Source organism: Puma concolor, chromosome A3, assembly GCF_028749965.1.
Source record: "Puma concolor isolate L17-30 chromosome A3, mPumCon1.1.hap2, whole genome shotgun sequence".
In the NCBI taxonomy this organism is placed as follows: Eukaryota; Metazoa; Chordata; class Mammalia; order Carnivora; family Felidae; genus Puma; species Puma concolor.
The window spans coordinates 57025935-57039720 of NC_141669.1; the positions used below are offsets into that span (position 1 = coordinate 57025935).

The 13786-nt window shown below is 40.9% G+C and overlaps 1 protein-coding gene across 6 annotated transcripts in view; it reads right to left on the minus strand.

Annotated features, from left to right (window-relative positions):
* The window catches only part of MEIS1 (Meis homeobox 1), a 140323-nt gene that overhangs the window by 55796 nt on the left and 70741 nt on the right, over positions 1-13786 (minus strand). For 5 of the 6 annotated variants that reach the window (XM_086700982.1, XM_086700981.1, XM_086700983.1 and 2 more), the window contains one exon: positions 4712-4857. The exons of the other annotated variant lie outside the window; for it this stretch is intronic. In XM_086700982.1, coding sequence (XP_086557108.1) covers positions 4712-4857 — 146 coding nt within the window. The remainder of the gene's footprint in view (positions 1-4711; positions 4858-13786) is intronic. 6 annotated transcript variants of the gene reach the window in all.

Consider the following 13786-nt stretch of genomic DNA (forward strand, 5'->3'; position numbering starts at 1 on the left):
TAAGATGTCGCCAACAGATCTTGTTACCAAAAGCAAAACCAATGAAACAACATCTGTCTCTTCTAGAGCATTCAATTCCCAATTCAATTCCATTTACTCCATCCTTAGAGTGGCAGACCCGCAGGGCACTTTTCATCTAATAGTGTTTCTATGGAAACGCCATTCTCAACCTGGAAGATTCTACAACCTCTCACTTTGGCTTTATCCACATTGAGAGGAAAGCCTTAAAAATCAGAAATCGAGACATAATTTTGCTACAGACAAAAAAAAAAAAAATTGTTTTTCCAGGCTAGAAGTTCGCAAAAAGAAACAAAACCATGTGTAAAATATGTGTATCTGACATAGAAAACAAAGTGTCTCTATGAAGTACCAATGGGATCCCAAAGATCAGTGAAAGGAATCCAAGAGAATGTGAATGAAAATCAATTCACCTTCAGGGTCACCTCCCCTGCTAGTCAATGCCAGATATGTCACCCCTTGTACGGTTGCTTCACCTGAACCTTCAGGTGTGTTATTTTAACAGCCTGCATTCTCCCTAAATTTCAAGATTCCTGGGATACACAGCAGCTCCATGCAGGAAAATATATCACTGCATATTTTAAATAAGAACCATATTAACCACTTTTCTATTTAGATTATATTTAAATCTGCAATATGTTAGGGTAGGAAAACAAAACAAAACAAAAAACACCTTGATTTTTACCTTAAACATTGTATTTGTTTATTCCTTCTCCTCATTTCTACTAGGCCCTTAGGCATATCTTTGTAACACTACCTAGTGAAATAACTAGCAATAGGCAAAACACATCCAGTTGGAACATTATGACGTAGTAGGTTATAGTTGTAGTTGGAATAATGCCTTTAAGGGAAAAAGAAACTTTGATGCAGCATATGTCCCTGAACTGTCAATATACAGTGACTCATACTCAAATATTAAGTATTTTTTAATTGTTGGCAGTAATTTGTCTTCAGGCAAATGCAAGCACTTCTATTAATAAATGCTTTTGTTTTCTAATTCTCTCTTATTATCTAAATAATGTCAGTCATTCTTTTCAATTCCAGGCAACAGTTTCTTTGGAGAGACCTTCTTTAGTTATCAAAACTGGCAAATGTTCAACTTGAAACTAAGGTAGAAATTTGCATCACTGAAATTTCCTTTTACCCATAAGCACCAAAGTTTAAAATCTGTTTCCTTTTTGATTATTTTCATCATATACAAGTTATTTCCAGTTTAGCTTGCTAGAGACTGTGAGTCCAAGAATGAAGCTTTAGTTCTCTCTTCAGGTAGAAAAATGTGCTGCTGATTAAATCTACCTGTGGACAACTACAGAACAGCACATTTTTCTTATGCATCTGGGGTGCAAATCCAGAAAGTTTTTGTTTTGTTTTGTTTTGTTTTATTCAGGCCCTTTTCTACTCCTCTAACACACAAATGTTAGAAAGCCCTTTCAAAGGCAGGTAGTTGCTGCTGCTGTTGTTGTTGTTAACTGAATAAGCCCAATGAAAAGATTGATCCATTTATTTGAAAAAGAGGGGGGGGGGGAGTAGCAATTTGCTTCCAAAGAGGTGTGTGAGGTCTTATAATATGCCCTTTGGCATTGAAAAGATTAGTTTGTACAGTTTGCTAATAAATTGTTATTGCCATTATTTTAATTAGCCAGAGTTTCAATTGCTCTTTTATATCTTGCAAGATTTCAGGCAGGATTTTCTAGATAAGCTGCATTAATCATATAGCAAGAATGTGATCATTTAGGGGTACCCGGGTGGCTCAATTCGTTAAGTCTCTGACTTTGGGTCCTGATCTTGTGGTTCATGAGTTCCAGCCCCGTGTTGGGCTCTGCGCCGACAGCTCAGAGCTTGCTTCGGATTCTGTGTCTCCCTTTCTCTCTGCCCCTTCCCCGCTCGTGCTCTGTCTGTGTCTTTCTCTCAAAAATAAATAAACATTAAAAAAAAAATTGTTTTTTAAAGAATGTGTTCATTTAAAATTTGTCCTGTCTGCCAAATGACTGTCATTTGTGTGCATCCCTAAAGAACTTTTAGAACTTGAAAGAAGTTGCAACAAGACTAGTATGTAGATGTCACTCTTACTTACATTTGGACAAATAACAAAACTCTTTAGAGGATTTCCATAGAATTTATTATTTTCAGCTCCTGACTATAAGCATTACCTAAGCAGTCTGTGGATTTCTTCAAGAAGTATAACAAGACACAGAGACAGGTGTTCCTGGTAACTGGAGATCTATCTGCTCTTGCAATTGGAGAAGAGGGAAGGGAATCTTTTTCATTGGGGAAAGGAAAAAGGGAGAAAATTTGAATATATCTCCTTTGCTTTTTACATGATATTATGAGACATTTGCTTTTTAGAGATGGTTACCAGCATCCATATTTTTGTGTGAGCACATGGCAGTGGAGTGGGGAACGTGGGTGGGAATGTCCAATGGAAACTACAAGGCAACTTCTGTGAGCATTCATAGAAAGCCAGGGAGACATGGACAAGTGGGTTTCCCCTTTCAGGGTAGTGGTACAGGCCAGCACAGACCCCCAAACTGATTTCCTCAAGAAATCAGGAAGTTTATCAATAATTTCTATTCCCATTGCCCAAATAACCTATGGACCACAAAAAGCATTGCAATGCAGGTAAAATCTTGCTGGCTGTTAAGGACTTTTTTGTTTTGTTTCGTTGTAGGAAGATAACATAGCTCTCTGCAAGGTTCTTCACAAGGATATGACCTAGAAAACCAGGAAGTCTGGTGGATGAATAAAAGAACTTGCTCCTCTCTCTCCTGATTCTGTCTGAACCAATATTTGATTATATTTTATTCAGGGGCACCTCAGCTTCAAGTAAAGCCAAAGCTCCTTTGCAGATTGAGCTGGAAGCTCACGAAATCCATTCACTTTTTTCTGTCAGTATAGGAAACAGACTGGTTGTAACTGCAGGGTTCACCTGGTTTTGTCCCCTCTTCCCCCCCACTCATCCTTCAGATCTGGTTAGCTGGTCAGCTCCAGTGATGAAATGTCAGCATGGTTGCATTAGCACCTTTGACCAAATGGCACTTCGTACCTCCTGCTGTTTATTCTTCATGCCATGCCCGCTACGCCCTCCAGACCCTCGCCCTTCCCCCCACCCTTCCGTAGTGGTTGATAATCCCCAGTAGCAAACTTGTACAAGGCAGATAGATCGCAAACTATCCACACATATGTAACAAGTGTCAGCTAAGTAATGGCACTTGAAGTGGGTTTCAGGTAGACCTAATATGATGTTAAAATCAGTTCCACAGTCTAAATCTTCAACTGTCTACCAGCATGAACCAACCTCCACAGCTGATTCCAAAACCGGCAGTGTAGTCTAGTTGCTATTTGGAATCGCAATGGTTAGAAGAGAGGAAGGAAACTATTTTTTTAGTTACTCCTGCTGCTCTGTTTTTATTTTATGCACAGACACTGGAAATTCTGGATTAACTTATACCCTGGAGTGTTAACGGAGGCGCAGCCTCTATGCAGAGGAGCAACCAGCATGGCCTTCGATAGCCCCTGTGTGTCCCCCTGTAACGGTACAAATCACCGAGGAACATGGCCCTGAAAGGGGGCAAGTGTGAGGGTCAACAGACCTGGATACGTTTGTGACAATGCAGAATTAACTTTAATACTTAAGAAAAATAAATAACTTCAAGAAAAGCCAACTATGCTAAACAGAGTCACATAAAAAGTTTGCTCCTGAAATTGTTCTTAAAAAGCCAAGATGGTTAACATTGATTCATCTTAGGCTAGGCTAGGCTATGACCTGTTTAAATTCAACCTTTGTCCCTAACATTGAATGTCTCCCTCACCAACAATTTTGCTGATTTCTAAAATATTATTTTATCCATAAATTTTCATTTTGTCTTCTTCCTTAGATGTCATTAAATCAGTATGCACTTACAAAAATATCCACCACAATATTATGATTGTAAATATTTTGAACATGAAATTCATTCAGAACAATAAGCAAACAAAACAAATCCCTTGGTGGCATAAAGCCCCAAATCTCCAGTTTCTCACATCTCCAGGAGAATTCCTGCAGTGAAAACAGCAATACTCACACAGACAATATAAACTGTTACTCTGCTTGAAAAGTCACAGGGGACTACACAGGAAGAGCTGACTCTATATTGCTGTTTTCCTTTACAGTTCTAAGTACAGGGACCACTTTCACTGTGCAGCCGTGACTCAGATGAATGTTTTGTAATGGCAACCAAGTGCACTCAAACCACTTAAAAGCAAATTATGTGAGCATCTTGCCATTGCAACAAGATTTAAACTTTTTCGGACCATTCACTATAAAGGTCCACTAAAGCATTAGAAGAAATTAAGTCCTTCCCTTTGGGGTTTGTCTAAACTTTCTTCTTAGTAAGACTCAGTTCTAAGTACCTAAGAATCACACTGAGAAAAGCAACATCATTAGCATACATACTTAAAATCACAAGTCACATGAACTCCTAAACCTTGTAACTTACAGTTAACAAAATTGCAGTAGTGAACTGCAAATAAAACTCCTCATTTGGGGTAAGTATCTAGGAAATAAGTGCTAGCACTTTTGTAAAAACTAGGGGAACACAGCGATTTATGAAATATTCCAAGTGCAGAGGGATCATTTCCACCCCCCCTTGTTTTTCTATCACAACTGGTTCATTGTCCATATTTAGTTTACATATGTCATTTAGAATCCACTTACTGTTAGATGCTGGAACAGCCACGCCCTCATGATATTTGTGGCTACTTTGGGAAAGATGCCACGCTTTTTGTGACGCTTTTTGTCCTTATCTGGATCATCATCGTCACCTGTGCTGGGGGAAGCTACACTGTTGTCCAAGCCATCACCTGCAAACATAGTGAATCAAATTTTGACTGATGCTACCTTGACATGCTTTATTCAAATAGAATGCCTTTGGATATAAACAAAACCAAAAGAGCAATATAAATGATTAATAGTTTATTTGGTACTTTTTTTTTTTTCCAAAACAAAGAGAAAAACAAGGCCTAGACTCAAAAGTAGTCAGGTCTAAGGAACTTCTTCCAAAGAACAGTGGGGAAAGTCAAAGGGAATGAAGGGAAATAGCCAATCTCTTTAGTAGCTTTGTTGCCATGGTAATTATTCAGATGTGTAGAGCTGAGACATGCTAAGCATAACTCCTAGTGGGGAGTTAAATATAGTGGCCGCCATTGGCAGCGGCCAATGCCTGGGTATTCAAACCTCACATATAGTCGTTGATGTGGTCAACATGTGAGAAGATGCATTCAAGATATCAACTATTTCCACAAGTGATCTATCTTAAGACTAAAGTAGGCCATGGAAATGGTAGGTAATCCATCATCTAAGCAGTTTGACATAGGAATGCTTCAAATAGAATGTAATTTTTCTTGTCATAAAAAGAGAGCATCAAGTTTAGGAAGGGCAAAACTCCTGAAATAGTTTTTTAATTAGGAAATGATTACTATGTAAGTCAAATAAAGTGATGTTAAATTAATAGTCAATGGGAATTGTATTATCCTAAAAATCCAGGAAGTTTCTGAAGTTTCTTCTAGATTTAATTTTTTCTCATTGCAAAATCATCTGTTGACAAATCATCTGTTTCCTGAATATCGGATCCTATTTTTCCATTGATTTTTGCCATAACATTTACGTTGCTTCTTCTAGAAAATATTCTGGCTCTGTGACAAAATAAAATTAAAGATGCAGGATTCCTTTTACAATGTCATGTTTAATAAGACAAAAAAAAAAAAATGAAATTTCAGCCCATGTAATCACACTGTCCAAAACAAGTCATAAGGCATAAGTGGAAACTAACTACCTTGGTTTGGACACAAAAGTTCAAAGGGAACGAGAGTGGACTGAACTCACTACACTAAAAAGGAGCTTAGCTTCTATCAAATGTGCCTTCCTACCTGCTGCCCCTGCTCTTGGGGGAAGCTACCGACTTTCAGAAAGGGATAGGTTGGTCTGGCCTAGGAAGAATTGCTACAGCAGTAAGGCTCTGGATGAGGCAAGACATGCACCTGAGGGCACGTTCCCTGGGTTATGGAAGTCACTAGAGAGCAGTCTACAGGCCCAAACAATGAGGTCCTTTGGCAAGGCAATTTTCCTGGTCACTGTACATTGGAACTAGCCTCAGATTCAGTTACATCACTCTGTGAATTTCTTATTTCATATTCCTTATTTCTGTTACCTAAATACACTACATATGCAAAGAATTCTCTACTTTGATTCAGTTATTTCAGCCTAATCTTTAGTAATTATGTTGCCATTAATCAATTGTTCTTAACAACTCCCTTAGGACACCCCCCCCATCTCCCTTCCCCAACAAAGAAAATTGCCCCCAAACTGCCTTAACTTGTACTGAGGTAAAGTATAATAACTCTTGTTGGGTGAGGAACAGACTAGTTTCAACATTTCTGCTATGATTACAGCATGTGCCGCAAATACAAAACTTTTGCAGAACTTTTCAGAGTGGGATTTTTATTAATTTTAAAAAGCACACTTTTATTATATTTAAAATCCATATACTTTGTTAAAGCCCCACAGAATCATTGCTGTGTTCTCAGTGGAAAAGATCATATAGACCCATAGTTCCAAAACCCTCACTGTACCAGTGAGGAAAGTGCTTGTATTCTGGTGGGTGACTTACCCAAGGTCACGCAGCAGGGATGGGACTGGCCCACCTGTGCCCGACCAGACACCCGCACCCCTAAATCAGTGTCCCTTCCACCCCACCAAACTCGTTATTTGCATAGCCAAGTGTTGTATGAGGAGTCCCCTTGGATTTGCCTAATAAATTCCTTGAAAGTCCAGTATTTAAAGAGGCTTTTTATTCAGAGAAGCAATTCACCATATAAAATAACAATTCATTAAAGAAACATGAGAAAAGAAACCAACTCAACAGCATTTAAAATTTCAATGGGCTAATCCACTCTCAATATGCAAAAGGTAACCGAGGAAAAGAAACATATTACTTGATCATTGATTAAAAATGAAAAGCTTCTAACCTAATGACAGTTTTTTACCACCTCTCCATGATTGTTTTCCACCTTAAAAAAAAATAGCCTTTCTATCTGTCTCCAAACCCCTTCAGATTAATTTAGCAGGCAATGCCTAGTGCCTGCCTCGAAGAGAATTCATTGATAATTTATGGAAATATCTACTATAATCCAGCGGAGATGACTTTTTTCCAGCTTTGTGCATCAATAGATAATCAAGGCCTTAAAGCAGCCTTAGCTTCCCATTACCTCAGGCAAAAGAATTCCTGAAAGCGTGCCTTGAGGGCACCTGAATTATATACTCCATTAGGAGAGGAAGGCTTTCTGCATTCCATGTGTAACACTCACCAGAACCTTTCCTGTTTATTTCTGCTGTATGAAAGCAGAAGCATTAGGAACAGAATTTTTTAAGTGAAGACTTATGTAGATACAATGGAGAAACCTTTCAAGCAGGAGCCAGATCACCCCCTTCAGTCCCTGGCAGTGACCTCTCCTGAATAAAAGGTTTCTATTACATCATTAGCTCAAGCCAAAAACAGCCTTGGCTTAATGCACAGTTTGTTCTTCCTACTGTTTTTAGGCAAATACAGCTACTTTGCTCCCATCTGGGAGGGAAATTACACTGCTGGGTTGTAATCTAAGACAAGATTTTCATTGGAAGCAAATGCTTTCAATCCAGTGTAAATACTGGTGCATGTTCAGAAAAGCCTAAAACAATAAACCCTGCTCCTTCCCGACACAAGTTAGGGAAATGGAGAAGATGGGGAAGGAGAGGAGCATAATAAAACAGACTATTCTAAAAGCAAACACGTTCATAGATTTTAATAAATTGTTTAACCTCTTCCACTTTCTAGAATTGAAAATTGATCTCGAAACGTCTCAACCTCAGAGGAAAGTCTAAATGGTCGATTGTACCTTTAGCATTCCCATTCACTCTGCAATTTGATACAGTCACCTCTATGCGGTCCCTGGAGGATTTATTTCCTTTTTTTATTTTTAAGATCACTAAACAAACTTGGAGAACCGCCGGCCGACCACATGGCAGCAGGCAGCGGCTCTGAACCACATTTGTAAAATGTCAGCAGTGACTTCATTCCTGGAGCTGACTTCTCCTGCCGCCAAATGAAGGCAAACTGAAAAGGTGGAAATAATCATAAAAATGATGCTAGTCCATAAACAAGCTTACAGCCTCATTAGGATAGCAGTAGGCTCCAGTGGGTGATTTATGCTCGTTTTGCTGATGCTATGAGGAAATGCCATAGGGCGACTTTAGCCAATTGCTAATGGTTTCTGACAGCTTCTTAGCAACTAGTGCAAGCAACGTTGTGGCGTTTGCTAGTGACAGAAACCGAAAATGTCATATTATCTGCCCATGTGTCATGAAGTCCGTGTGGCAATTAACTAGCAGGCCAGTGACTGAGGGGCCAGAGGCTCCCGAAAATGGCCTTTGGCTATGCAGTGGCAGCCGATGGGCTCAGAGGCACACACTGCCTGCACATATGCAACATTCTAATGCAGAAATCCACTTCCTTGTGACTTCCCGGCTCTGATGAGACCGGGCCACTCAAATCCCTTTTTTCTCCCTCACTCAAGTGAAACTCTGGGCTCCTCTCTCTCTCTCTTCTCTCTCTCTCTCCTCTCTCTCCTCTCTCTCCTCTCTCTCTCACTCTCTCTCTCTCTCCCTCGGCACCAGCTCAGGCCTTATGAGAGGACTCCAAAGCAATCTGCTTTGATATGATTATCCGAATGGCTCCTTAATTGGCAATACCTGGTTCTGTGCTTTTTGGACGCTGGATTCAAAGGTGCTAGCCATTTTTCTGCTCTCTCACAAATTAGTCTAAAAGGATTTAAGATCACTGAAGCAGACTCATCGCCTGTCAGATTGCTGGGAGCAGAGGAAGTCTGTGCAGCAACAAGACACTATGTAAAAAACACCAGGCTTCTAACAAGCAGGGAGAGAATCTTGGCCACACTTTTCAGTTTCCGAGCTATCAAAACCATGCACTATATGTCAAACTGTCAAACCTTTCAGCGTGGGCCATTTGCCCTTTCAAATAATATTTAAGAATTGTTTTTACAAAATTTTATAGGCCATGGTCTAGTGAAAGAGGCCAACCAACAAAGAAAGGAATTTGTACTACAATTCGTCTACGGACAATTTCTTGTGAGACCTGGTCTGTCCCTGCGGAGCAAGGCAGGTGACCTGTGGCAGCTCCCAGGCTGTCAGAGAGCTCAGATTTCAAACACGCTCGACTCAAACATCCCGAGTCGCCTATTTGAGCATGCCCAGGCATTTAGACTGTGCTATCTCGTGCCTTTCAAGGCAGGATAAAGCGGCATTTACCGTATTCAGGCCATTCAATGGGTCAGACTGACCGTGTCAGCAGGGGCTCCTCTCCGGCAGGTCACAGCCCTGCTCCCATTTTTATCCTCCTCCTGACTCCCTCTCTCCCCCCCAGGACTGCCCTTCCCCAAAACCCAGTCTGAGCCAGGCTAAAACAAAACCCCAAAGTGCCCAAGATTCACGTCACAACTGATAGGGACCTCCAGTCAGTGGGCCAGCAGGCATCAACAAAATGGGTTGTCTGCCAGAGGGTTCGTCACGTCACAGAGGCAGAACTCCTAATTAGGGATATGAACTTTCAACTGCCAGGGCAAATGAAAGCGTTGGGTTGTGGACCTCCTTCTTTTGCGAGAAGCCATCCCAGCTCCAAGACGATTCATTTACGATTTTCTATTGAGACCCCACAGTTGCCAGCCAGGTTCTCTCCTTAACTTTTGCTTTACTCATCTTCAAGTGTTTGGAAACAGAATGCTTATCCCAGAAATGGACGGAGACTCAAAACCAAGGCCATTTATAATCGCATCTTTCGATACGGAGTAAATTCTGTCATGTCTTGAAAGGTATCCAAACGGTCAATTCAAAACCATTCTTTAAGACTGTACAGCTCATGTTGTAAGGTGGCTAAATTTTCATCCAATATTTAGGGTTTCTTTTTTTCTCTTGTCTGTTTTCTCACACAGCACATCAACAAGAGAGAATACGGCATTTCACCCCTTACATAGCGTGTAGAACATTCCTGCCTTTCTAGGGGCTGCTGGTGCAAACATCCCATCAGTATGGAGAGGTCAGGTTTCTTTTGTAGTGGAGCTATCCGGGTGTGCCAGGTTGTTAGGAAGAATGTAAAACTACCCCAAACCCACTTCTCCAGATCATGGCTGTGTCTACTTAGCCAGAAGTCAGATGGGATAATGTTTCTGTGTTATGTTAAGAGGATAAATGGTGAGAATTATAGACAAGCCTTTCTCAGGAACCAGCTAAAATACTTCAGAGGTTATAAAGAAGTGTTTTGTCTTCATTGAGAATGTGTAATAGCTGCCAGAATGATTTTTCTAAAATACATATCTGATCCTATAACCCTGGCACTTCAAATGCTTCCGTGGCTATCATTTGCCTTCAGGATAAAGGTCACACTTTTTAGCCTGGCGTGGAAGGCCTTTCACGATCTCTCTCCTGGGTGTTTCTTCTGTGGGTTCCCCGTGTTCAGGGGTACTCACCGCCCCACCCCAATCCTGAGCCTGTTTGACCTTCTCACCGTCTCCCCGCAGGTACTGCTCTCACACCTCTTTGTGGTTCCCTGTGCTAGCCCCCTGGTAATGTCCTTCCTGGGAAGCTCCTTGGTGACCTTTTAGGCTCCACTCAACTGCCATCTCCTAGAAGAAGCACACACTGGACTCTCGCTGTTTAGTGATACCCCTCTCCAATCCCCAATTCTTCTTTTCCTGACATTCCTGCCTCCAAACACACATCATACTCTACCAAGACTGTTGATTTCTGTCGTCTCTGTCTCCTCAACTTGATTACAGGATATATGAAAGCAGGGACAGGGTCATTCTCCCCTCTAAGATGATCTAGTCTCAGGCTTACCCCAGTGTACAGGGTACAAATTTGCCAATTGGGTATTAAATGAATGAGCAAATGCATTTCTTTTTTTCACTGCATGGAGAAAACCACAGTTTCAATTTCCAGCTGTTATAATTCTTTTTGATACATACTTAAACTCCTGAGGAATATTCACGAAGGAAAGTCAGTTAAACTATAAGAAAACATAAAGGAAACACATTCTACAAAGCTGGGAAGCTTCCTTGGAATCTTTAAGCTCATCTTGGACAAAAGATGGATTGGGTTAAAGTATTGGAGTTCTTCATAATGCTTGCCATAGTCCCTCCCTCAAAAATGCGCTCCTACGTCCTTCAATTACAATTTAAAACTATTTACCTAATTAAAATTTCTTGCTGTTTGTCCATTTTTCCTGAGTTCAACTTCAAAAAATAAACCAAAAGTTTTGTTTCTCCCTACATTTTTCCCAATGAATTATATATATTACTTTTACACGTCTTCCAGTTTTATCATAGCAAAGAAACTCAACTGTCTCTGAGCAGAAAATTTCACCCTCAGCTGAGACTCCAGACTCAGATTATAGACACGGTGCTAAATACAAAACCTTAGAAACTCTGGCATTTCCTTGTTTTGCCAAGTCATGGATCAGTCTTTCCCATAGCATCATTCCTCCACACCTGCCTCAGCAATTTTTTTAGCAACAGGTTATCTGAGGACATTAGTATATGATCTGTTGACATGTCATAGATTGACATGTCATAGGGTCCTAGGAGACATTAGAAAGGGTTTTGTAAGACATACGAAAACCTACTATGACCTCTTGAGTTTTATCACACACTTTCAAGAAAAATGGAGCAGACTTCATATATCTTCAAATCTGCAGGCAATATACAAATACATAATAGTCTAAATCCAATGGTCAACTTTTAAGTTTAATTTTAAGTTAAGTTTAATTAGGGTTCTATTTTTTTTTTTAATTTTTTTAACGCTTATTCATCTGTGAGAGACAGAGAGAGACAGTGCGTGAGTGGGGGAGGGGCAGAGAGAGAGGGAGACACAGAATCTGAAGCAGACCCCAGGCTCTGAGCGGTCAGCACAGAGCCCGATGTGGGGCTCGAACTCAAAGACAGTGAGATCATGATCTGAGCTGAAATCGGACACGCAACCAACTGAGCCACCCAGGTGCCCCTAATTAGGGTTCTAGTAACTCAGCCTCCCTTTTGCATTTCTTCTCATCCTTAGGTGTTTAAGGATTCCTTCTTCTTAATTTAAAGTGATTTGCAGCTGATCAAAACAAAACAAAACAAAACAAAACAAAGGAAAGCACATTCTCCTATATTTTATGTTACCACCCAGGACTTTCCTGAAAATCCTGAGGTGGTTCCTTTGGAAACCAAGGTAAGGTGTTAGATGTTGGCACCTGTCACAGCAGTGTGAGGTTCTAAAAAGGGTGAAAGGAATGGCCAGTGCTACAGATACACTAAAGGCAGTGACTGAAAAGACAGAGGTAAGAAGAGTGGGGGAGAAGATTAAGAATAAGAAAACTTGGGGTGCCTGGGTGGCTCAGTCTGTTGAGCATCTGATTTCAGCTCAGGTCATGATCTCACAGTTCATAAGTTCGAGCCCTACATCAGCCTCTGTGCTGACAGCTCAGAGCCTGGAGATTGCTTTGGATTCTGTGTCTCCCTCCCTCTCTCTCTCTGCACCCCCCCCCCCCGCCCCGCTCACTCTCTGTCTGTGTCTCTCAAAAATAAATAAACATTAAAAAAAAAGAATAAGAAAACTTTTGGGGTGCCTGGGTGGTTCAGTTAAGCATCTGACTCTTGATTTTGGCTCAGGTCATGATCTCAGAGTTTGTGGGTTTGAGCCTTGCATAGGGCTCTGTGCTGACTGTGCAGAGCCTGCTTGGGATTCCCTCTCTCTCTCTCTCTCTTTCTCTCTCTCTCCGCCCCTCCCCTGCTTGTTCTCTCTCTCTCAAAATAAACATTAAATATATATATTTTAAAAAAGAATAAGCAAACTTTAAATAAACACATTGTTGGCCCTTATAAAAAGAAATGTCTAGGTACACTTCCTCAGATTGGCTTCACAGAGATTTGCCATGATGCTTTTCCTTTCTCTTTGAATTTAGGTCTGTTAAAGATGACAAATATTTGTTAATAGTTAACCACTGTGAGGGGCGCCTGAGTGGCTCAGTGGTTAAGTGGCTGACTCTTGATTTAGGCTCAGGTCATGATCTCATAGTTCATGGGTTCAAGTCCACGTCAGGCTCTGCACTGACAGCACAGAGTCTGCCTGGGATTCTCTCTCTCCCTCTCTCCCTGCCCCTACCTTGCTCGCACTCTATCTCTCTCTCTCAAAAATAAATAAACATTTTTAAAAAATCGTTAACCACTGTGAAATGAGCTCACAGCCTTATTCTGCCCTGTAGTGGACTCCTGACATCACAGAACCCTAAGAGAAGAAATGGAGATTCAGAGCCTGGAGAAAGTAACTCTCTCTATGAATATACTGCTTCCTTTTCTAAAGAGTGAACTGTTGCCTTTAAAAGTGAGCCCTATATGGGGTGCCTGGGTGGCTCAGTTGGTTAAGCATCTGACTTTGGTTCAGGTCATGATCTCCCAGTTTTTGGGTTTGAGCCCCATGCCGGGCTCTATGCTGACAGCTTGGAGCCTGGAGCCAGCTTTGGATTCTGTGTCTCCCTCTCTCTCTGCCCCTCCCCCACTCGCACTCTGTCTCTCCCACTTTCTCAAAGATAAACAGTAAAAAAAATTTTTTTTAAATGAGCCCTATATAGGTAACCATCTTTTGTGTAAGGGGTCACTCTTACAATTCACTCATTTGTTCTTTAACGAAAACGTATTGAATACTCAC